This window comes from Nannospalax galili, unplaced genomic scaffold (assembly GCF_000622305.1).
Source record: "Nannospalax galili isolate Female #2095 unplaced genomic scaffold, S.galili_v1.0 scaffold229, whole genome shotgun sequence".
Taxonomy (NCBI): Eukaryota; Metazoa; Chordata; class Mammalia; order Rodentia; family Spalacidae; genus Nannospalax; species Nannospalax galili.
The window spans coordinates 1551923-1577524 of record NW_008360328.1 but is presented as its reverse complement, the minus strand read 5'-3'; the positions used below and the strand labels follow the sequence as shown (position 1 = coordinate 1577524).

At 51.7% G+C, this 25602-nt stretch overlaps 1 protein-coding gene across 1 annotated transcript; it reads left to right on the top strand.

Moving 5' to 3' along the window:
• The first annotated feature begins 365 nt into the window (after positions 1-365).
• Positions 366-25278, top strand: Trim29 (tripartite motif containing 29). The gene is made up of 9 exons (XM_008825999.1): positions 366-1286; positions 9160-9255; positions 10185-10418; positions 11839-12037; positions 14463-14564; positions 16751-16843; positions 19583-19678; positions 22588-22664; positions 25218-25278. Exons 1-9 carry the CDS (start codon positions 486-488, stop codon positions 25272-25274), a joined length of 1755 nt encoding a protein of 584 aa, XP_008824221.1. The 5' UTR covers positions 366-485; the 3' UTR covers positions 25275-25278.
• Positions 25279-25602: the final 324 nt, after the last annotated feature.

The window sequence follows — 25602 nt, the reverse complement described above, 5'->3', positions numbered from 1 at the left end:
ACACCCAGCCCACAAATTACAAGGTTATTTGGCTTGTGTGACCCAATTAAGAGCTTTCTGTCCCTTGGGCCTCTGTGGATACCTCATCTTCTGCCCCGGAGGGCACCGGGCTCTGCAAAGTCTGCCCACCTGTGAGGACAGAGGCTCTGCTTCCCTGCCCAAAAGTGCGTCAGTCCCAAGCAGTTCAACTGGTTGTTAGATGGTGGGAAAGAAACTGAGGGGGGAAAAAAAAAACCACTTCGTTAAAATCTTGGGTTAGGAATGAATGTGCAGGTGTGGCAGGGGGCAATTAGTCACACTGCCAGGCCTGCCTCTCTGGGCCCCGCTGTGTCTGGCTACTCCTCCCCTAGCTCCTCCTCCTGCTCCTCCCCACAGGTGTGTCCCTGGGCCTTGTGGCTGGCGGCTCCACTCCCTGACAAGACACCCGCTGAAGTCTCCCACCCCAAAGCTTTAACCAGTAGAGACAGGCCAGCAAGTGACCTGCAATGGAAGGTGTAGATGCCTCCAGGAGCAACGGGGCCAGCCCAGAAGCCAGGGATGCCCGCAGTCCTTCGGGTCCCAACGGCAGCCTGGAGAATGGCACCAAAGTGGACAGTAAGGATACCAAGACAACCAATGGGCACAATGGGGAGGTGACAGAGGGCAAGACCCTGGGCAGTGCCCTGAAGTCAGGGGAGGGAAAAAGTGCCCTGTTTTCCAGCAATGAGTGGCGTAGGCCCATCATCCAGTTCGTCGAGTCTGTGGATGACAAAGGCTCCAGTTACTTCAGCATGGACTCTGCAGAAGGCAGGAGGTCCCCTTATGCGGGGCTCCAGCTAGGGGCTGCCAAGAAGCTGCCTGTGACCTTTGCTGAGAAGGGGGAGCTACGCAAGTCCATCTTCTCAGAACCCCGTAAGCCCACTGTGTCCATCGTGGAGCCAGGGGAGGTCCGTAGGAACAGCTATCCGCGTGACTCCAGTCTCCTGCTGCAGGCCAAGTCGGGCTCTGAGGAGGTGCTGTGCGACTCTTGCATTGGCAACAAACAGAAAGCCGTCAAGTCCTGTCTAGTGTGCCAGGCATCCTTCTGTGAGCTGCACCTGAAGCCCCACCTGGAGGGCGCTGCCTTCCGTGACCACCAGCTATTGGAGCCCATCCGGGACTTCGAGGCCCGCAAGTGCCCTTTGCATGGCAAGACCATGGAGCTCTTCTGTCAGACTGACCAGACCTGCATCTGCTATCTCTGCATGTTTCAGGAGCATAAGAACCACAGCACTGTGACCGTGGAGGAGGCCAAGGCTGAGAAGGAGGTGATTTGCAGGGCCCCTTGCTGCCCCTCCCCTTTCCCCTTCACCCCCACTTGGGACTTAAGCCTCCACTGTGCTTGGCCCTTTTTAAGAAAACATATCTTTCAGTCCTCACCCCACCCCCCCACCTGGGGGTCACAGGTGATTCTCTAAGCCCCTAAGGTTTTGGGCCAGGGGCATCCCGTAGATGAGCAAATTAGGCTTCGAAAGATTGGGAACTGGATCAAGTTCATGGGATAAATGAAAGTCAGACGAGTGTAAGACTAAACAGTATAGAATTCACCCCTGGGCTCTCCACCTAGCTGGCCTGTTTTTTCTTTTTCTTTTTTTTTTTTTTTTTTTTTTTTTTACTTCAGGGAGAGAGAATTCTTCCCTTCTGAGTAGATCACTGACCCCCAGGGAATGGGTCAAGGGTGAGGAAAGTTACTAGGAAGGGACTGTGGGCCACTGAAATTCCCTTTTTGCTGGCTCTGGGTTTTGTGGTTACAGTCTAGTGACTGCTTGCTCTATCTGGTTCCCCAGTCAGTCTCTTCACTTCTCCCATGGCGTCCCTTACCCCGCTCTCAGTTAAGGCCTGTGTACGTTTGTGTACGTAGCTGCAGGTCAACAGGTCTGTCTGTGCCTGTGTGTGGACACCATTGGAGAGAGAGCGTGTGTGGGTGGGTGCGTGCAAATGTGTGTGTTTCGTGTGCAGGTAGCTGTCTGCGAAAGAAGGCAGGTGTTTGCCCATATTTGCGTATGGGCTGTGTAAGGGTGTTTGTGTGAATTCCCTGTGTGTAATTAGGTAGTACTTCCATGGGGAGGAGCAGAGACAAGTGGAGGCTTGTGGATGTGGTGCACTTGGGGAAGGTATTCTAGGCGAAGGCCCAACTGTGGCCGCTGCTCTTGTGCTTTGTGGGGTCCACTTAACTGGCTGTATGTGGCCTCCCTGGGGTGAACTTTCCTGGTGTCTCCTTGCCCAGCCCCCAGATCAAGTGCTTGTTGGTCACTTTTGTTCTGTGCCTTTTGACTCTACCCTTGGACAGCAGGGGATGAGTCACAGATAGGAGCGGACTCAAATATCCTCCTCTGAAGCTCCATTTGGCTTCCAAAATTGTCTCCAACTTCTCCTATCCCCTGACCCCAGCCAGGCTTTAAGCTTCACAGTGGGAGACAGAGATAGGGCAGGGGTTTAGAGCTCATTCTTAGGGAATGTGCTTTAGAATTTTGAACAGAGTAAAGGGCAAACATCTTCATCCACTGGAAATAAGGCAGCAGAGCCTCAGACTATGTGTTAGGAAATTTTGCCAATAACTATCTGTAGGACAGTGGCTCAGTTCCCGCCATGTAAAACTGAGGGGTGGGGTTCACTATTTTAATATTTCCCTATGGAGCCCCAGGATTCTTAGAAACATTTCTGAGGCCTCTGGGTGATAAGGGGACAAAGAGGTTCCAGGTCTCCACCTCCACTGCAAACAAAACACATACACTACCTCGTTTCAGTGCCAGCTTTGGTCCCTTGTGTCATCTGAAATGGGATGTCACCTCTTAAAATTCCCAGTGCTTACAGAAGAGCTGGTCCTGGTGGCCAGGAAGGTCTGGGCAGCCTTGCCCAGAGGTACCAAGTGCTTCAAGTTTGCTAGTCTGTCAGGGGCTGCTGTAGGGCTCAGGCAGTGCTTGACCTTGAGGGCATAGACACACAAACAAGACAGGAACAACCTCCCAGGTATGCAAAAGCAGCCATGTATAAAGACGGAATCACAGGCCTAATAGGGCATTCACAGTCTCACTGCACTCCTCTGCACCTCACAGATGGGGACACACCCAGAGAAGGGAAGAGACCTGGCCAAGATTCTGGTTGGAGAAAGACATCTCTAGATCTTCTTACAATGGTTGAGACACCTCAAGGAATGGGACACTGCTGTGATTGCAGTAGTTGTAACATGGGGTGGACCGTGTGTGTGTGTGTGTGTGTGTGTGTGTGTGTGTGTGTGTGTGTGTGTGTGTGTATGCTCTTGTAGCACAAGGATAGGTAGGGAAGAATGGGATTTAGCAGCCAGGAGACAGGACTGAAGCTACTTACCCAAGCCTGCTTCTGCTGGGATGTCAGACATGGAGGACTTTAACACAGAACCCAGGGGAGATGGGTTGTTGGACTGGTGTGAAAGAGTGCGTCAATCCTGGCATCCTCTGGAGGCATCTGTAGCAGACTCAAATTCTAGCCCCCACATGACTTTGCATAAGAATTTGGGAAGAACCTGCTCTGCCTGCTGGTGAGGCTGGGTGAGGTAGCTCAGCCCTGACTGGGTTTAGTTGCACAAAGCTAAAGATGACACTCAGGGCCGTGGGCACTCGTCTGCTGAGCCTCAGCTCTATGCACAGACTTGGAGCAGAGGCCATGCTAAGAAAAGGTTACAGGGTATGCCAACAAGATGGCTTCTTCCTTTGATGAACCCTAGGTCGAAATGTTTCACTTTCTACCCTAAATGTCCCAAGTGGTCTCACAGATGGTCTAATGTTCGATGGTCTATGCCTCTGGACATTTCCCAGGCTATGTTAGGAGGTGAGAAGAGGAGAGACATGGACATTCCATCTCACGTCTGATGACCTTCCTATCCATCCCAAGTCCTTCCTGCTAAGCAGATGGACAGATGCCTGCTCTGGGTGGCCCTGTCCTGAGGTGGCATCTAGCTTGGCCACTAGGGTGACAGCATCACTGGCACAGGAGGGCATGTGCTGATGACACTCAGGCAGGTGTCACCCTGGAGAGGCTAATACCTAGTGTGCCTTGTCCATGGTCTTGATACCATCATTTGGCTCAGTTCTCTCACTGTGCCCCATAAGTTGATTTCTCATCTTCTTGCCCAATTCTCTGAGCAAGGCTGAGCCACTAAGCTGCTAAGCTTGTGCAGCCTCTGGTCTTTGGGTTTCTTGCTGTGCTGGTCTGGGCAGGAAAGTTCTTTGGGAAGATAGTGGAGACTAGGATTCAGGAAGAGGAACCAGACCAAAGGATCTCACTTGGCACTTTCAGGGAGAACACCTGGTCTTGGTGTTAGACAGTGGGATGATCAGTTGGATGCTGAGGGGAAACAATCAAATAAGAGGTTTAGAGACAGTAAGCAGGAAGGAAAGTGAGAGGCAGGCAGGCAGGTGATGAGTCAGTCTCTATGGAGCTCATCTGGGGACCAGGACTGGGTTCTACATTTACATCATTAGAAATGCAGCAATCCTGTGGGTTGGGGTACCATACCAGCTAATAGATAAAGAAATGGGCTCAGAGATATTGGGGGGACTCACATAAAGCCCAGAGCTGAAGAACAGAAGGCCTGGGATTCCTTTCTACCACATTTAAACTCTTTTCCCAGTGCGGTTGAAAGTATCTTCTTGTGATTATCAAATCTAAGAGCCTCCAAAATGACAGGCTGCAGGCTGGGGTCACTTAGTGACTTGTTAGAACACAAAGTCCCATACCTCGCCCTGGGAGTTCTGGTTTATGGCTTGAGTCCTGGGGTCTGTACTTTTAAGTCTCCCACATGGGTTCTACTAGCAGGGGTGGGGATGGGGGGGGAGCAATCAGGAAACCAGCTCAATTTACCACAAGGAAACTGAAGCTCAGTGAGTGAGGTGATTTCTGCAAAGTCCCTCGCTGGTCTGTACGTGCCAAGGTAAAACCTCTCACCCCAGCTGGTACCTTGTCCTGACCTGAGACTTGAGGAAGCAGAGTGAGTGGGGGACTCCCGTCAAGCCCACAGACTGATACCAGGCTGTTTGACATGTGAGTGGAAATATGAAATCTATTCAGCATTTTAGATTCTTATCCAAGTAATTACCATGTGTCTGGGAGTACAAATTTGGCAATTAACTGGCTCATTTGGCAAATGTCACAGCCCACGGCCCATGCAGTTAATCCAGGCTGAGGGAAGATGTTGACTGTCCAACCTCCCTTTTCCTGGGGGCCATCTAGGTGGACACTTGACTGTGAGTATCCCTGGTGGCCCATCTAGGCTGAAGCACCACAGGGTATGCCATCCCCCTGTGCTTGGGGGACCTCTACATGCTCAAGGCCGCAAGGTTTTTAAGGCTGGATGACCCATGCAAGGATCATCCTAGCCATCAAAAAGGAGAGGTCCCAGACAGTGTAGGAGACGGAACAAAGGATGCTTTTAGGGACAGGCCTGGACAGGGTGAAGGAAAAGAAGTGAGGTGTAGGAGGAAGCCAGGGGGGAGGAGTAGGGAGGGGTGAGGTGCCAGGGAGCTGAGGCTTGTCAGATATCTGGGCTGTGACTACATTCCACAGAAGGAGGGAGAGTAGGAGCTGGGGCCCTGGTGGGGAAAAGAAAACGGAGGCAATAGAAGGAGGAGGATTGCCGAACTGAACCGTCTTTGAGGAGGAAGGAATATGAGTGAGCTTAGGTTCACAGACATGAAGGACAAGGTCAGCGTTCTGATTGTCTAGGCCAATACCTGAGAGGTGCTGCTGAAGGCCCAGAGGGCAGAACCTGTGACTGCATCTTGGCCTTAGAGCTGTCTTTCTAATCATGCTGACTCGGGTAAACTACTTCATAGCTCTAGACCTTCACTGTTGGATTTGCAAAGTGGGGGTAATACCACTGATCTCCACAGGGTCTTTAGTTGTAGATGCTCAATGATCAAATGTCTTTTCTCCCCGCATAGCGTCTCTGGGCTTCTTGTTATTGCTTCCCATACAGGAAAAACTGATAAGCACTAAACAGATTGAGGTGCTTCCCTAGAGATCCGACCCTAACCCTCCTCCTCGATGGGGTAGGACTTCTCCCAGAGGGGAGAAGCAACCATTCTTGCAGCCCTGTTCCCAGCCCCAGGTCCCTTCCAGGAGCATGCTGTGTCCTGCACGTCTGGTCTTGCTGGCTGTACTGTGGGTGCCAGGGCCCTCCCAGTCCGTCTCCAACTTCCTTAGAGCCCTAGAGAAAAGGAGGGCTGGTCTCTCCTCCGCCCTGACCCATTCTGCCGCCCACTGCTGCAGACGGCTTGTCTCCACTTCTGACCCTGCCCTTACATGCTTCCAGACCTGCCCCCTCCTCCTCCAAACCCAGGTGGCTGGCTGACACCTCTGCTTTCCTCTCCAGACCTCAGCTGGCTCCTGCCCTCTTCCCTCACTCTCAGGGACAGATGTCTCCTTGTCCTTGGCTAGATGCTTCACGGCCTAAGCTCCCCTGGGCTCTATCTCATACTCAGTGCCTCTCTCCTCCTTCTTGACCAGTGAATACATTCTCCAGGCAGTGCCTTTGCTCAGCTGCAGGCCTACCATGTAGCTTCCAGTAGGTGTCCCCTACCATGGCTGCTCACTCTTAGCTCTCCACTCTGGCCTTCACCTTCGCCCACTTGTAGGAGCTTTGCCCACCCTCAGCCCCTTTCCCTACATCCATCTTGCTTCCCTCAGTGTCTTCCACTTTCACTTATTCAGGTTCTAATTATGCATGTTCAGCACATGCCTCGGCCTGTCTGCCTGCCCCTCGACCTGTCCTCTGTGTCTTGACTGTGTCCACACCACATCTGAACCCCATCAGACCCCATGCAGCATCCTCACCATCTAACACTGCCCAGAGTCACCTGAGCACACACACCTGCCCTCCCCCGCTTGTTATGCTCACTGCCCTGCCCCTGCCTGTATGATGGCTGGCTCCTGGGAGATGCCTGTACAGCAGTGGCCATGGGGTTATTATTCAGTGAGTGCTGGATCGATGTCAGGTGCTTCCTGGGAGTGCTTCACTCCCTGATCCCATCTCTCTTAAACCCTCCCTGGGAGGTGGGTCTTTTTGCTACCTTCATGGCATAGATGGAACTGATGAGGCATAGAGAAGTTAAGGAACTTAGTGAGAACCCTCAGCCTGCCTGTGGGCAGTGCTCAAGGGTCTCCCTTTTGAGTCTCATTCACATGCTCTGGGGAAGCTCCCTTCCTGGCTCCAGTGGCCCATTGTTCCATCACTGACAATGTTTTCTGGGGCTTGCCTGGACCTAAAGGATGGGAAGGTCTCTGTTTTTCCCACTAGATCTTGTTCTGGGGTGGTGAAGTAGGGTTGGCAACCCTCATGCTGACTATTCCGCCTTCGGCTGGTTGGGAAAACTCAGCTGCAGCAGATGGGAGGTTTCCAGCTATACTTTGACCCTGGGTCCCCCAAGGGATGGGAAAGTTGCTGGGACAGACCCATTGTCTCACTTCTTAATGTCTTCCTTGGAGTGTAGATTCTCCACTCAGGCCTGTATTACTTACGGTCTTCAGGACCACTAGCTCTGCCAGCTTCTGCTGGCTCTGTATCCTTAAAGAGTAAAGGAAGAGGGCTGGTTCCTACCACCCACAGCGGGGTCTGTCTTCCTCTTTGTTCTTTTCCTTCCATCCATCATGGCTCCTCCCTGGCCTTGTTCTAGAGACCAAGCCAAGTCCCCACCCTTTTCTCTGATAGCCCAGCCCATCTTTCTCTGTGGTGATGACATTTTCCATGCTGTAGGGTTTTTGGCCCATGGCAGGTGGGGCAGGTGTTTACTGAGAACATTCTTAGAGTCCCTTTGCCTGGAGAGCCCAGGAATGTGGTAGTAGGGGAGGGGTAGGCAATGGAGGCAAAACTTCCTATCTGGGGGCTCTGTGGCTCTTGCTCTCCACATCTTCCTTACCTTTGGGCACCATTTCCAAAAAGGTCAGGGTAAGTCTGTCCATCATCAGATGCTATACTCTGGGGGGGTCTACAGAAGGTAACATATGAGGACCCCCTCAGCTTCTGTGGTACTCACTAAGCTTGGTGGGGTATTTGAAGGTGTGTCAGCTGGTGATACTCCAGGCCTAACTGCTCATGACTTCTTGCCAATAGTGCTCACTGTCCTCCTGGTGTGTGGCACCTGTTTTATGACTTCTTCACCTTGACTATTCTCAAGGGTTCCTCAGTGAGATGGCTAGAGAAAGGGGTGGGAATCTACATGTAAACCATAGGGGCCCTGGGGAGCCCTGAGTCATCCAAGACTCTCTTGGATGATGACCTCCTTATTTTTCAAGCTGGATAGAGCTTTGGGGCCCTAGTGGGATCCAAGAGAAAAAAAAAAAGGCGCCCTTGACTTGACTCAGTGACTTTGGGCTTAGCTTTATGCCTCTTTATCTGCCTTGAATACAGCTGCATCTCAGAGAAGGAACTTTCCCCACATGGAAGGCAAGCATAGGTGTGACGTGGCTGTCTGAATGCACTTCTGATAGAGCCTCTTCTCAGCCTTACCCAGGACCCAACAGTCCGTGTGCCCCTGAGTAAGGGTCCCAGGTCCTTTCCTTCCAGCCTCCTCCACCTGCCCACCCCCACTCTGCAGTCTGTTCCTCCAGGGAGCCTGGGGAAGCATTCCTGTTTTGCCCACACTGCTGATGTGCTCATTTTCCTATAAACAGGTTTATAGCTGTGCCTGCCCAGACGGAGTCTGTGCCGGTGGCAACCCCAGCTCCTGTTTGCAACACCGGCCCTGCGTCATGCCACAGAAACGCTGCATGGGGTTACTGCTATAAGACACTCCCTGGGCAAGACTGCTGAGCTGGGCTGGGTCTGGCTCCTCTCTCTCTCCAATGGCCCCAGGCCCACTGAAAGGAGCAAGAACCACATAAATATGCTCCCCACCCTTCATGTTAGGTGGGAGGTTTAGCCCCTGTGAGGATAATACCAGGCTGCCCAGCCTTAGTGGTCTAAGAGTACAGAAATACAGTGTTTGATGAATTGCTAGATTCTTGGCCACTAGCACAGAGCCCAGCAGATCTGATGTCCTGATGACATTTGCCAAGTGAAGGGCTATATGAATGAGTGATGAACCTGCCTGAGTTTGCTCTCCTGGTGGGTCCTCCTGCCTGGGTCTCCCTGCTTCTGACAACTTCAACCCTGTCCTTTCCCTACAGACAGAGCTATCTCTGCAAAAGGAACAACTGCAACTGAAAATCATCGAGATTGAGGATGAAGCTGAGAAGTGGCAGAAGGAGAAGGACCGCATCAAGGTGAGTGGCCAGGCTCCCCTGCTGCTCGCCCCCTCACCTCCGCTGCTGCTCCAGGCTTTGAACCATGCTGACATCACTTCCTTGTTTTAGATCCACTTTTAGACATCCCCCTTCTCAACCCGGGTCAGGCATTTAGGTGGGATTTTGCCTGTCATCTGTCCCAGCAAAGACTCTAGACCTCTTCCTCAGTGTATCTTCCAATGACCTCATGCCTGCTCTGTCCACCAGACTACCCAGCCATTAAATACATACCATTTCTTTGCTATGTCTGCCAGCATTGCTAGAGGTCTATCTGCCGTGGCTTGGGTAATTGCAAACCAGTCTGACATTACTGACTCTGGAGCCTGGCCTTAGGAACAGCCCACTGATTCACTTTCTGAATGATGTTTGCTTTTGGTTGGGGTTTCAGGGCTTGTATTCTGACTTGTAGGGGAATTGTCTTAGCCAACAGTGAGTCACGTGAGCATGGAATGGTGGCTCATGTCGACCCCACCCAAGGAAAGAGCCACAGTGGGTAGGGAAGAGTGGGCTCAGCCAAGTGTGGCAACATACACCTGTAATCCAAGCACTTAAGAGGTAGAGGCAGAAGGATCAGAAATTCAAGGCCAATCTCAAATACATAATGAGTTTGAGACCAGCCTGGACTATTAAGATCCTGCCTCAAACAACAACAACAACAACAACAACAACAACAAAACAACTCATCCAAAACAACAATAACACACACTGGCATGGTTATCAGTAAGTGGTATCCCCTAGTGATGCCTTTGAATGAGATTTGTGGTCCAACTGGCTTGCCAAGTTAGAGCCCTGGGAGTTCTCCAAGTCTACTGGGAAACTAAAGATGTACTTTGTTAGGGAGGTTTTTGTTTTTGTTTTGTTTTTTCTCAATGAAACTCTCCTTCATCCCTCCCTGATTCTGGACCTAGAGCTTTACAACCAATGAGAAGGCCATCCTGGAGCAGAACTTCAGGGACCTGGTGCGGGATCTGGAGAAGCAGAAGGAGGAAGTGAAAGCTGCTCTGGAGCAGCGGGAGCAGGATGCTGTGGACCAGGTGAAAGTGATCGTGGATGCCCTGGACGAGAGGGCCAAAGTGCTGCACGAGGACAAACAGACCCGGGAACAGCTGCACAGCATCAGCGACTCAGTGCTGTTTCTGCAGGTAACAGAGCCCACCATTCAAGTTCTTAGCCTGCTAGTCCATCTCATTCAGTTTCTCAAACCCTCATCCATCATCCGTCTATCCTTCCATCCATCCATCCATCCGTCCATCACCCATTCACTCACCACCCCTCAATCCGCTATCCATCCATCTATTCATCCACCCACTTATCCACTTACTACCCGTCTTCCCACCATCCACCCATCTACCCATCCATCCATACTGCTTCCGTCACTACCAATCCAGCTATTACCCATCTACCCATCTACCATCCATCCATCCATCCATCCATCCACTTACCTATTTCCCATCCATTTACAACCAATTCATCTTCTATCTACCCACTCACTCACCCATTACCTATCCCCTCACTACCCATCCATCAACTATTTATCTATCCATACATTCCTGTACCCACCCATCCATCTAGCCATCCATCCTTCCATCTATTTAATTTTTTCTATCTAGTCTACTCTCCACAACTCTAAGGATGGCATACAAATATCACCTTGTACCAACTTAAATTGCTTTATACCAGCATTGCTCCTGGATCCATAGGAAACAGTTCTGTGATTAATTAGTAATGCCTGTTTTAGGTAAGGGAGGAATGGCAAATGAGCATTGCATATTTGTTATCTTTGATCTAGTCTGTTTGTGTATTCATGCATCCATCTTTCAGTTTGCTAGAATGTTTTGGTACTTCTGAGCACCCAGGACTCTATCAGGTGCCAAGGTGAATAGAGAAGTATAAGACATGGTTTCTGCCCCCAAGCAGCTGCAATCCAGCTGGGAAGATAAGACATGTACAATTAGAGAACAATATAGAAAGTATGTAATTAAATGATAAAGCATGTGGCTCACAAGATAAGTGCCTGTGGAAACTCAGAGAAGGGCAGGCGGGCTGGAGCAATCTAAGGACAGCTTTGTGGAGGAGGCAGACTTTGAATGGGGTCTTGAGCAGGTCACTTCAAACTTGAGATGGAGGAGGGATGCTCCAGTGAGGGAGAAGGGATGTATAAAGGCAAGATTGAGCTATACTGTATAGGTGGAAATACCCACAATGCTCTAGTTTTCCCTTGTATCTGTCTCTTTGTGCTTTTCCCCAAAGTCTACACAGTCTGTATCCTTTTCACAACTCCCTGTGAAGTATGTGTGCTATGCCTTGGTCAGTGGTGGGAGAGACATGGAGTCACTTACCTAAATGTTAATTCTATCAGGGCTGTTAGCACCCAGAGGATTTTAAGTGAATCATCTGTTCAAGTGAGGAAAAGTGAGGCTTATTATTGAGCTGATTCTAGAATATAGCTCCTCTGACTCCCAGCACCAAGTCTTTAGCTGAACAGACAGCTCCTTTTCAGACCAAGGTCCCCATCGCTCATAAAGACCAGGGAAATTAATGGCTTCTTTCCTTTCTTGGTAGGAATTTGGTGCATTGATGAGCAATTACTCTTTCCCCCCACCTCTGCCCACCTACCATGTCCTGCTGGAGGGGGAGGGCCTGGGACAGTCACTTGGCAACTTCAAGGATGATCTGCTCAACGTGTGCATGCGCCATGTTGAGAAGATGTGCAAGGCTGATCTGAGCCGTAACTTCATTGAGAGGAACCACATGGAGAACGGTAGGTCCTCTGTTGTTCACAGGCCCAAGACTGAGTATTTCTCAGCTAATTCCCACTGCCTGGTGCAGTCAGGCATCTGGTTAACCGACTCCTCACTGTTCCCATTCACTCATCCACTGGCACATGTTCAGACTAAGATTCAGGGGTTCTTGCCCCTGCCCCAGTTGAACTGGCAGCTATTACAAGGGGCCCCTAGAACAGAGAGATTCTGGGAACTGCTATACAGGTGCTTCCTCTGTGTGTCATCCATCAAAGTCAAGGACTAGCATCATTCAGATCTCCATCTGACTGTCAGATCCAACGTGCAGCTGCGTGCTGCTGCTTGTATGGACCAGACTCTGAATGGATGAGTTGCAGGCTTCAAAAGTGACCTAGAGTTACATCTGGGCTTGAAGGGACAGCCTGTCACCATGGCTGTGCTGAGCAATGTTGAGCCTAGAGGCCGAACTTGGCCTGGTGGACTGGAGACACCAGGTGTGTCTCAATGACTCACCTGCCCTGAAATCAGGCCCTCCTCTGTCCCTGAAGAGGTCAAGTGAGTCATCTCACAAAAAGCCTCCAAACCTGAGGAACTGCTCCCTTAAGCCCAATTCTATTTAATCCCAATCCATTAGGGCCTGCAGCCAAAGTACTTTCCCCAAGGCCACACCTAATGGCCTAGGCCCAGTTCAAGGTCTTCAAAATGCAACCTGATTAAGGACTTACAGCTATCACACCCAATGGAAATGAGTCTGTCTGGTCTCCAGGTGGGGCAGGCACATCATTTTTTTTCCATAGGAAAGGGGGCTTGAGAATGTGCAGGGGACCACCTGTGTATCTTGCTGATGGTATACCACACAGTGTCCCTGTGAAATATGGAGAACATTTATTCACATTTATTCTCAGGACAGATAAGCCATTTTAGCAAGACAATCATTTAGCTTAAAATGGCATTCAGATCCTGACAGCCTCTTCCTAATGACAATAGCTTCGATCCTGATGGGGATGGTGACAGCTAATGTGATTGAGGGCTCCCTGGACAGCGGAAGTTGTGCTAGGCCCTTCCCTTCCCAGGCCTTTTTTTACTCCCTGCAGAGTGTTGCCTCTTACAGACATCCAGGCTAAGGCTCAGAGAAGCAGCTTTTCAAAGGGCCCTCAGCTGGGGAGGGGGTGCTGTTGGGTTTCACACTCTGATAGTCTTTTTGCCATGCCTTTTAATCTCAGACACGCTGCTGACAGCGGCAGCAGGGGGTTGAGGAATGAGACATCTTTGTCCCCACAGTGTACACCTTGTAGGAGAGTCCTTTGGTATGGTTTGGGCAGATGTGGGAGGATGGTCCTGACTAGGGTGGGGTGGCTTGTGAGCCTCCAGTCTCCTGGATCTTATTGTCCTGTTTCTAGGTCACAATGGTACTTGCCACAGTTTCTCTGCAGGTGTGGCCTGGCGTCCCATGCAAGGTGTGTGGTGAGGTGGTGGCCAGGGGCAATGCTGGGTGTGCTGATTCAGCAGCCCTGCACCTGTGCCTCAGGCCTGGGGGAACTTCCTTCATATTTTTGTCCCCGTTGCCTAGTGGCTAGAATGGTGTCTGTGGTAGGAGGCATGTAAGTCAGACCTTGGAGTGAACATCTGTTGCTCCCTGTTGGTGGTTTGTCCATTAGATCAGGGAAGCAGTCCCACCATCACAGGTCCCAAGGCCCAGAGGTATCAGCCACCTTCAAAGATTCTAGATTTAGTGGGACTCAGGGCTGGACAAACACCTAGTTTACTGTGAACCAGGATCCTGATACGAGTGATAGAGATGAAGGATCAGGTCTGAGTCATTCATTCCTCATGAAGAGAGAGAGAGAGAGAGAGAGAGAGAGAGAGAGAGAGAGAGAGAATGACTAGAAATCAGAAAGAAGTAAGGGACAGGAATTGAGGTAGAAGGTAGCCGGGGGAAGCTGGGTACTACACAGCAAATTTGTTGGGGTTTGAGGGTCTGCAGCTCGTTCCACTCAGCTGCTTGCATCCCAAGGCCACAGAGGCCAAGGTGGGACCTCACTCTACCACCTGCTGTTGCCATCAGTGTCTGGGACTGAGCCGCAAAGTAGGGGCCAGGAATCAAATTCCAATTCTCCCCTGAGTATCATGTGACCTAGGGCAAGTCACTTGTCTCTGAGCCTTGATTTCCTTCTCTGTCACATGTAGATGCGCATACCTGCTGAAGAGTTGATAATACCGATCAAATAGGAACTGGATATCAAAAGCCCTTTGTCAATGGGAAAGTACTGTGGCACATGACCTTCCTTGCAAAGGGACAGTGTGACAGGGCAGTGACTCATTGCTGAGGAAGACAGTGGGGGTGGGCACAGTATTGTTACATTCTGAGGCTGTGGGAGCTTGACCCTCCATATGGCCAGCTCCTTCTTCCCACCTGTTCCTCTCCTGACCTGCTCTCTCTTCCAGGTGGTGACCATCGTTACATGAACAGCTACACAAGCAGCTATGGGAGTGAGTGGAGCACACCTGACACCATGAAGAGATACTCCATGTACCTCACTCCCAAGGGTGAGGGACACTGGGCATTGGTCCTAGGTCTACAGAGTGGCTCTCAGAGTCTTCCTTAGTGGGGTGGCCATACCTCAGTGTGCTTGGGAAAGTCCTAGTACCTTCCTGTTGTCCTGTGTGGTGGTGACCAATATCTCCTGTCACTTTGAGGGTGACAAGTATCCTGGTTTGGTAGCAAGTTATCCAGCAGCACTCTACTCCTGAGAGGCATTGGTCCCCTTATGCAAGCATCCACTCTGACCCCTCCTGTAGCCTCTCTGTCCTTCAGAGCATCTCCCAGATTCCCATCTGCCAGATTGAGCCTGTGCAGGGCTTCTGCCTTCAGGGCCTGTCTGCTCCTTTACATTTACCCCTGTGTCACCTGCCCCCTAGCCTACCCTCCTAGCTTTATGTGTCTCATCTTCCAGCCTGGTGGACTCCAGGCCAGGGCCTGCCTGTCACTGCCCCAGGGAAGTCTGGCACATTCTTGGATGCCAGCAACAAATCACAGCAATGCCCATTACCTAAGGGTATGTGTACCAGGTCACCAGCTCAGGATAGATGGGGTGTGCAGGTGAATGTGGGGGCCAAGGGGTCTGAAGAGGAGTGGGGATGCTGGAGAGGGAAGGAAGGAGGTCTGGGAAGACACCTGACTGGAGACAGGAACCAGAGGCCCTGAGCAGTTACTGATAGGCAGATAAATCCACAGGGCCAGGGCAGAGATTGGATGAGGTGAGCTCATCAGATAGGAAGCTCTGTGCCCTGCCCTTGAAAACAACACCTGAGCTTTCTGGGAGGTCTGGGCAGCAGAGGGATGCCAGGGTCCTCCCACCTCCAACATTTCTAGGGTGGGATAGGCCCTAACATCAATCCTGCTCCCTTTCTGCCCAAGGCTCTGCTCCTTTTGGCCTTTATGTAAAAGGACAAGTTATGCTAGTCAGCCCTGTAGCATCCTTCTCCTCCAAAGCACCTGCCCACTTGGCTTTTTTGGCTCCTGCCCCTGGTCAAGAGCTAACCTGGTGGGGCAGCCAGAACCCCACTGGTTCCTGCATGATTTCCCCTGCATATGGGAGACTCAGGGCCAGTATGGCTCCATGACAGGCTGCTAGGTGGTGGGGAGTATAGCCTGCCACAGTGGCTCCCTGAGAATGCCAGGGCTAAGAAGGCCTGAGACTGGTAACTGCCCCCTCTATCCTCAGTGTCCCTCTCTATGAACAGAAGCAATAAGACTCCAGGGCTAGGAGCCCTTCCAGATCTGGCCCTGTGAGTCAGGTGTGACATCCGTAGGTGGAAAAAACAGGTTCCTCAGGTGTCCCTGCCCTGGCACTGTGGGTAGAGCCAAGCCCTGAAGGGACAGGAGGGGCAGGACACCTGCAGCTCCAGGTTGAGGAGAGGCATGGGAGGGCCTGCTGAGATCATTAAGGGGATCAGGGGACAGGGACACTAAAAGCCACCAGGCCAAGCTTGGAAGCTTGGAGTCAGTGAGATTAGGTACTGACAGTAATCCTTACCCTCAGAGAAATTAGTTTTCATGCTCAGAAGGAGGAGCTCTGTATCAAGTAAGAAGGGCAAGGATATGATGGGCAGAGGATGAACTGGCTAGGTGAGCCAGTCTTGGGTGGGGATGCATGAAGTCTAGGTGAGAGGGGCAGAGACAACACCAGTTGTCTGTGGGAGCCCAATGAGGGAGGACAGTGGGAAGCCAAAGGCTGTGTTAGCACCTGGGACAAGTTCCCAGCTGACTCATCAGCTACCTGTAGGTGGATAAGTCCTCAAAAACTCTGCCCCCACCACTGTCATGGCCTCTCCTTCCTCCCAGTACCCCAGATCCCAGTCTCTAGAGTCTGGTTCAGACAGGGACTAGTTCAGAAGGGAAGTGTTGGCTTGTCAGCCTCCTGGTCCCAAAGCCTAAGTAGGGTGACTGAATATCTTAGTATACCTATAACCATCTAGAACTTCAGCACTCTTAATTAATGATGAGTAGACATTCTTCTTCATCCCAAAGGGTCCCCATTTGGGTTATAAACATTGTGACTGCATTAGACTGGCCTCAGGATCTGTTACTAATGGTGGAGTCCAGCGGGTTCTTAGGGAGTTGTTTTAGGTCTTGCCTAAGACCTCCTTCCCCACAAGTTAGAGGACATGGGCCCTTAGTTGAGTCAGACCCACCTTTCTGCAGTGATGGGTTCTCCTCTTCTGTCTCATAGGTGGGGGCAGGACATCCTACCAGCCATCATCACCTGGCCGCCTCTCCAAGGAGACCAACCAGAAGAATTTCAATAATCTCTACGGCACCAAAGGTAGGAAGGGGCTCAGCTCAGGGTGGGAAGGAGCCCATGTTGGTGTGCAGGAAAGGACATGGGATGGTGGGATCCGGGCTGGGCCATGGGATGAAGGTCTTGACTATCCAGTGTGAGATGGAAGTGGGGATCCCGGCAGGATGGGTCCTACTGAGAGTAAAGTGTGTGTGTGTGTGTGTACGCACACGTGCATATGTGTACATTGGATTGTGCAGAAAAGCATGATGTCATTGGTTAGGCTGGGTGAGAAGCAGCAAGAACTCAGCATCACTAGCAACCCCCAGTCTATGGGTTTCTCTTGTTCCTGAAGAATGAGTTGAGAGAAATGGGTCAAGTGGCCACTCTGGAGTTGGATCTAGGGACCTCTACCAACAAGTATCAGGACACAAGGACCCGCAGACCTCAGCTGACTTGTGTACTAGCCATTTGGAGGTTAAACTAAATTAGCTTAGGGGCTGGAGAGATGGCTCAGCAGTTAACAGCACTGGCTGCTCTTGCAGAGGACCTGGATTCAGTTCCCAGCACCCACATGGTTGTTTACAACCATCCAAAAGTCCAGTTTCAGGGTATCTGATGCCCTCTTCTGGTTTCTGTGGGTATGGAACGACAAGGGTGCACCTACATACATGCAGGCAAAACACATATACACATTATACACATAATAAAAATAAAGTTTTTTTTAATGAGTTAGCTTAGATGAAAGTGGGAAGAAAGGCACCATGTGACATGTGGTGTCCCCAGAAACCCTGGAGGCACTGCTACAACCCCTTAAGATGCAGAAATGAACTGAGGGTGGCAATGTGCCTTTCCCAGGGGAGGTGCCAATTACTTTTCTTCCCTGTGTGTTGTGGGGACTACTGTGCTCCAGGTCAAGGCCGTGTGCTCATGAAACCCCTGTTTTTTTGGGTGGGGCATCCTGTCCTGGAGCTCTTGTGTACTGCCTTCCATGCAAACGAAGGGAAGGGACTAGACCAGCTCCATCAGAGCCCCCTCTCTTACTCCAGATACAGCACCGGGAAGGCTCAATGAGGAACAGGCCCCAGAGTACTGGAAGGTCATAGCCACTTGATGGAGAGGGCAGTGCCGAGGTCTCTCTACTGGTCATTAAGATTCACAGCTGTGGGGGCTTGGGAGCTGGCTTAGTTGGTAAAGTGCTTGCTGTGTAAGCATGAGTCTCTGAGTTCTGTCCCCAGTACACATGTTAAAAAGTTGGGCGTGGTGGTGTGTGCTGAGGAGGTGGGGATAGGAGGATTCTGGGGTCTGGCTGACTAGTCAGTCTAGTCAAAGTGGGAAGCTCCAGGTTCAGGAAGAGGCCCTGTTTCCAAAACAAAGTAGAAAAATGATTGAAGAAAACACCTGGCATTGACCGCCACAGGCATTTGCACACACACACACGTACATTCACACCTGCCCATTTAACCCTCCCTGCCAACAAAATATTTACAGTTGTGACCACATCCAGAGAGTAGCAGAGAAAGAAAGAGAGAGAGAGAGAGAGAGAGAGAGAGAGAGAGAGAGAGAGAGAGAGAAAGAGAGAGAGAGAGAGAGAGAGAGAGAGAGAGAGAGAGAAAGAGAGAACAGTAGGGACCAGTGACCACTGTTGCAGAGGGAGCTTGACTTAGAAGGTTGCCAAGACCTGGGGTGCTGAGAAAGAGCTGGAGCTGGAGAAGGGTGCCTCATGTATAGGGCTTCTGAGCCCCACACTTCAATGTCCTCGTGACGCCCCTGCTCTTCTCTTCCTCCCCTACTGCCTCTTCCTCTAGACTATAGGACCATTTTTTCACATAGGCGTCTGTTAGCTCATTCAACCCCACAAACAGGATGCCAGGCATCCTGTCTGCTGCCTCTGTCTCCAAGTGTTAGGTTGTGTTTGTTTTTACTTGTTTCTTTGTTAGCACATGCATCATCAAACACACAGTGAGTACTTTCTAGAAATGAAGCTCTGCCAGGCATCAGTGTGATGCTGGGCCAAGCAGGCATGTTCCCAGTCCCCCAGGAGCTCCCTAAAGAAGATGGACAATTAAACGGAACTGCAACCTGAGGTTTAGGGAGTGCAGGCTGATAGAAGGAAGCAGGTAGAGGCATGCAGGGACTTGGGGGGGTCACATGGAGACCTGCTGCATTAATTTGCTGAGGATGGGGAACAGGAGCCTGTCCCAGGCAAAGGACCAGTCTGGGCCCAATGCCAGGTACAAGAAAGAAGCTGATGTTGAAGGAACTGAGGACCCAGCTTGGCTGGAATGTCACAAAGGTAAAGCAGGAAGTGGGTAGGAATGGGGAAGCAGGTCGTGCAAGATCCATATTGAGGACTTGGCTTCTTATTATGTGGACAGGGTCTGGAGAGATGGCCCAGGGGGTAAAGGCACTTGCTGTGCAGCCTGGAGCCCTGAGCTTGATCCCTGGAATACCACATAAAAGTGGAAGGAGAGAGCCGACTTAAAAGAGGTTTCCCATTGACCTCCACATACATGTTGTGACAAGCCCCACCCTCCATCAAACACACACACACTATATAAACAAATTAATGTCTCCTGAGGAGAGTGGCCCTACAAAAACAAGCCTGTACTTTACACACCTTAAATGGTAAGGAAGACAGGGAAGTGTGATATAGGCATAGTGACATCCTGGCTTTAGAGGTGGCAAAAGGACTGAGAGTCAAGGAACTGGTCATGTCCTGGTCCTGCCCTCTCTTCTCCATGGCCCCTTGCCAAGGTCTGACATGCCATCTTTGCCTGCCAGGTAACTACACCTCCCGGGTCTGGGAGTACTCATCCACTGTTCAGAACTCTGATGACCTGCCTACTGTGCAAGGCAACTCATCCTTCTCCCTAAAAGGTGAGCTCACCCCACTGCTCCTTGCTTCTCCTGGAGGCTGCCCTGCTTGGGTCTCTGTCCCCTTTCTGCTAGTTTCTCCCTTACCTTCTGAAGGTGAGAGCTCCCACCCAGCAGAACGCTGGGCCAGAACCTTTGCTGCATCCCCAGGCAAGAGGAGAGGGCTGGGCCATATGGCTGTTTCTCTGGGTATGACACAATGGTGGGAGGGGTTAACAGGACTCAGAGACTGGAGAGGTACCCACTCTCCCTGCATCCCTACCCTCTGGCCCAGGTGCTTCTAGTAGGTTTATTTTTCCAACCTAAGTGTTTACTCAGCAACTCCCAGCAGCACTTGACTAGACCCAGGCCATATAGCAGTCCCCCAAATCCTGTAGGGCTATCCTGCAGAAACCCCTTTGGGAAGATGGGATGAGGTGACCTGAAGAGCTTCTCAAATCTGCTTGTCCTTTCCTATACTCGACCCACACCTACCTACTGTGTTTCTGTAGGTCTTGAACAAGGCTGAGTGGTCTATATCCTCTGCTCCCTAGGGCTGGGTCATCCTGAGGAGGTAGGCTTTGAGCAGACCCCAGTATACAGTAGGCTCTGAGCCCTCCCATCTCTCCCTATAGGCCCCAGAGGCAGCTCTGGTGGGTTGTGGTGGGAGGAATTCCACCTTTCTCTATACTCAAAGCACCTGGCTTGGAAAAAGGGAACAGAGGTTGAGTTCCTTGGGAGGGAGAGGGAAAGGGGATATCTGGGCACATAGACACTCCTCAGCAGTGGTCTCTGAAGTGGCTTTATCACCTATGGTCCTGTTCAGGCTAGGAGCACAGCTTGTGTCTGGGACAGGATTCTTTAATTACAGCAAGGGAAAGAAGGGAATATGAGGAGGAGATTCCAGGCTGTAGGACTATGGGGCCTGGAAAGCTCTCTTGGCCCTCTGGCTCCCAGCAGATACTTACCTGCTCCTTGTTCAAGCCTGGCCTGAAGGCCATCTGGCAGAGGGTAGCAGCTCTTAGCCCTGATTCAGACATTCCCCATCAGCCTGCATAGGCCCTCCTCCTGCTAAGACCCTACCTGGAAGGCCTCTTCTCAAATATAGTGAGTCCACCTTCTTACCTTCACTAGAGAAATTCACCAGGTTGACTGGGAATGGCCTACACAGGGCTCTGGGCAGGGACTGCCCTATGTGCCAGGACATCAATAGCCTTCGGACCTGAGACTCCCTTCCCTTAACCCTCTAGCAGTCCCTAATGGGGAATACTTGGGGCTGACAGGCCAGCTTCAGCTCCAAAGCCTGAGCAAGGTGAGGTGAGAGCCTCAGGCTCCTGGACAGCAGGCGCACGGCATGCTGCTAACACCTCTCTCTCTCCCAGCAGGCACTGGGAAAGCCCCCTATCAGTTCACCACCTTGGGACAGGCCACTGCAGAGTTTTCCAAGCCACTGGACCGCAGTGGGCTGTTTAAAAATAATCCCGGTACCTGCCTGATTCCCACCCCCTCCTCTTCCTTTCCCACAGCAGGGCAGGCGGGCCGTGGGGGGGGGGGGCTCTCTGCCACTTCGAGGGTATCCTGGTCCCTTCTTCCCAGAGCTCCTCAGAGAGAGACGCATGCCCCCTGCCATCCTAGCTCACTTTGTCTGGACTTCTGCCTGCTACAAAGGCTGGTCTCCTGGGCCACCCCTGTCCCCCTCCTTACCTCTCATGGCTGGCATGGGTTTTTCTTTCTAGGAACCAAGATGTAAGGTCTCATTTTCACCTCCACTCAGGGCCCATAGAACCTTCTCTTTCTCTGGCTGCTCCTACAGTAAACATAGGAACAGCCTTGGGTTGTTGTTCAGTGCCAGGGGAAGTGCCACTAGTGGTGTGGCCCACCGTTGTCCTTGTATGGAGCAGAATAGGACAGGCTTCCCCTCGGCTGCTGCAGCCTTGCTGGACAGGAGCCTGCCAAGGACAGCCTGTTTATTTCCTCAGCTTTTTACTCTCTAGGTCACAGCCTGCTTCTTCCCAGCCACTGCTGCCTGTCCCTGTGGGTTGATGGCTGACAACTGAGTGAATTTTTCCGTTGTGTTGTGGACCAGAGCTTCTTACAAAGGCCTCTGGGCTGAGAGGGAGGGCCAGGGAGGTGGCAGGGCAGCCGCACCCTAGGCCAGCACTTTCTCACCAAGCCCAGAGAGCACCACCTGCTGGGACCTCTTGGGTTTATCATCCCAACCTTGGGTGGCAGTCACAAATTTTGCCCTTCCTTGGGTCCCTGGTCTCCTGTTAGTGAGACAAGAGATACTCAGAGCAGGGCAGAGGGAATACGATTATGGATTTCGGAGTCTGGCTAAACTTGGTTTCAAATCCTGATTGGTGCTTGCTAGCTTCACACAGCTTGAGCAAACTCTTGAGCTTAAAGAGCTTGGAGGACTAAGCAAGGGGGAACCACTGGCACAGTGCTTGGCACAAGTGGGGCTCAGCAAATCATCCTGATCCCCAACCCCAGCACGGCATGGCGGAGCCAGGAGCCCCTCCTTCTGGGCAGAGCTGGCAGAGGATGCTGATTGAGCAGCTGTCCTGGATGCTGGGAAAGGGATGGGTCTGTGGAGTGAACCCACAGGATGAGTGCATGGTGATCCCTGCCTAGCAGTATAGTGCCAACCTGGATTGGGGAGCAATGCATTCCTGCTGCCTGGCCCAGTCCACCTGGCTGGATCCTCCTCCTCTTGTCTGCCTTGATGCTTCCTCCCTTGGCTAGCCTCCCAGGATTCCAGTTGGCAACTGTACCACCCCAGCTGCTGCACACCTCTGCAGGTGGCTGCACTTGGTCCTGGGCTGGATGACACTTGGGGATTACTTTGGGGCAGGCAGCTATGCCACTCCAATAGTAGTGCTCCTGATCTCCATCCTGGGCAACCCCTAACTGGAGTGTCTTGTTTTACCCAGGCTATCCATCCCTTCTCCGGAGCCAGGCTCCCAAGGCCCAGCCCCAGACTTGGAAATCTGGCAAGCAGACTCTGCTGGTAAGATGTCCTAGGAAGGCTGCCGGGCACTGGCATGCCCAGGGGCCAAGACAGCTTGTCTGCAGGCTGTCAGGGTCTGTGGGAAGAGGGTGACTTTTCTGGGCCATGCTGGGGACATAAGAGGTCACAGTGGCCCAAGCACCCACAAGTAGCAAAGGTAGCAGAGACATAGGGCTTGTGCGTAGAAGGCCTACCTGGGCCTCAGTTTCCGACCTGTAACATGTGGACAGCCTGTGTTTGCATTTGCAAGTGATCACTGTTGTGTCTATGTTTGGTGACTTGATCTCCATCTGCTCTGGGATTGTAAAATGCTCAGTCCAGGTGTCCCGGATAAGAGCCCAATGCACTAGGGCCGCTTTCCAGCTCTGACAGCATAGAGGCCGTGAGGGGTGACAGTGTGGGTGGGTGGGGGCTGGAACATTAGAAAGAGACCCTAAGCTTGGGTTATTAGAAAAGCAGCACCATCGGGTGTGTGTGGCCAAGGGATCCAGACTGCATGCTGGCACCCCAGATGAAGCGGATACCCTCTTTGAGACTATTTTTTTTTTTTTTTTTTTGAGACAGGGTCTCCCAGTAGCCCCAGCTGGCCTGGAACTCACTATGTAGACCAGGCTGGCCTTGAATTCACAGAGATCTGCCTGCCTCTGCCTCCCAAGTGCTGGGATTAAAGGCGTGCACCATCACGCCCAGCGAGACTATTTTTATAACGCAATGCTGAGATGAAGCAGCCCCGAATTCCCTGCAGATTCACTACATCTTACCCTTGCCTGGGACCACAGTCATCAGAGACTGTCACCCTGGAGCCTCCATCTCCCCGGTGCTTTCCTCCTTAGGCCCATGCCAGGTCCTGAGGGGGTTGGTCAGTGACCCACCACCATGCAGGTAGCATCAGGGGTTTGTTGGGACAGGGGTCTTGGCTCCTGCCATTTTTGTGCTTTGAGGCCAAAGCACAGGATTTGCTGTTTTTATAGAGTGGCTAGATCTGGCTTAATTGGAAAAAAAATCTTTAATTTGTGGGCAAGGGGAGTTAAGTGATCGTGTGTGTAACGTGGAGCTGGGCCCAGGGGCATCAAAGCAGCAGGATTGCAGAAAGCAGATACAGGAGAAAAAGAGACTCCATCCTTCCCCTCCCTGCTACATGTCTTGTCCTCCTGGACCTGAGTCCCAATAGAAAAGGCTCTCCACCCTCTGTAGGCTCCAGCAGGACAGGGTTCTGGTGTCCCTTGGGTACCAGGAATTGCATGGTCTAGGTGATTTCAGAGCCCTTCTAACACTTAGATATTGTGACCCTGAACCAGGGATGGATGGAAGAGTGGGGAGCATTCTACTCACCCACCACTCCAGCCTCTCAGAAGATAGCAATTATTCACTGACCTGCAATCCACACTACTGACCCAGCCTTCCTGAAAGAAAGGCTTTGGCTGTTTCTAGTTCCACTCACCTTACCTCATGGACTGCTTTTGGGTCCTGGATAGGACCTGAGGGCTAGAGACATGGCTCCAGGCCCAGCTCTGCCAGAGTAGCCTGGTGACCTTGTCTGTGCCCCTTTTTGCTTCCCAAGTCTCAGTTTCTTCCTTTGTATATTGATGGTTTAGCTCAGGTCTGGGTTGAGGACCCCTCTGCTCTGGCATTCCCCGTGCCTGAGCCCTGATATGAAGGACTAGGGCAGGTTTAGTGTCTGATCTGCTTAGAGACAGGTCTGCTTCCTGAGACCCTCAAGAGGCTAGTAGTGCTCACAGGGGCCAAGACCAGTTTCACTTTGCTCTTCGATTTCAGCCTGGAGGAGCTGACTTCTTAGACCCTTGGAAGAGAGGAATACTTATTTCTCTGAAATTGTCAGGTTGAGAGAACTGTCCCTGGCTCCCTCCAGAGAGGCTGGCACTCTGTGATTATGGATGGTGAGGGGTGTGTTGGGCTAGAGTAGTGGTTTGCCCATCTGTACCCCCTCTGTAGGGGGAGAACCATACAGAGAGAGTCAGAGCAGACACAAGAAACACTTAAGACATAGATTCCAAGACAGGGTGGGGGTGACAAGACTCTGGAGCCAGACCGCTGGGGTTCCCATCCTGGCTCCTGTACTTACTCCCTAGCTGAGTGACCTGGGCAAGTTGCCTAGCCTCTCTGTACCTTGGTGTGTTCACTTATAAAGTAGCTATGATCACAGTAACCTATTTAATTGGATGGTTATAAAAATTAATTGAGTCCATTCATGTAAAGCCCTTGACACAAGCACTGTGTAGTTTTATAGATCACAAAATGTTATGCACATGGTAGCTATGGTGACACTAGGAAGGCACTGGGGGCAGGAATGAAGTTCATACAAACCAGTGGCAGGAATGGACTGTAGTTAGGATTTGAACCCAGAAGCTCTGATCACGTCAGGGGCCATCTCCTGGTCATAGGATAGGTAGGTCTTGTAGGTCAGGCCACAGGGTATCTAGGATGCTAAGGTTTGTCCAGTCACTGCTGTTTTGGGGAGGTCCAGGTTGGGTGAATTGGCTAGAGAGTTTGATTACCACCTGGCTGCCCTAACCACTCCTGTTTTCCCCACAGTCTCACTACCGGCCATTCTACGTCAACAAAGGCAGTGGGTCCAATGAGGCCCCCTGAGCTCAGGTGAAGCTCCATCACCCCATCCTCCCTGCCGCTCCTGCCTTCTAAGCTGCTGTGCTTTGCAGGGACAGGGAGCCCAGCCCTGTTCTGCCCACCCACAGCCTCTGACAGCCCCACTGGGGCATCCTCTGCTCCCCCAAGGGCCCCTTTTCTGTTTGGTGTCTTGTGATGGTCACCATGATTCTTGTGCTCTGAGGCCAAGTCACCACAGGGGTGAGACAGCTGGGCTTCTCTCCCCTCCCTGGGGCTGGCACTTGCCTCTGTGGTTCCAGCCTGTCTCCCTTCCCATGTGCTGTCATCTCTAGGCCTGGTGACCATTTCAGTT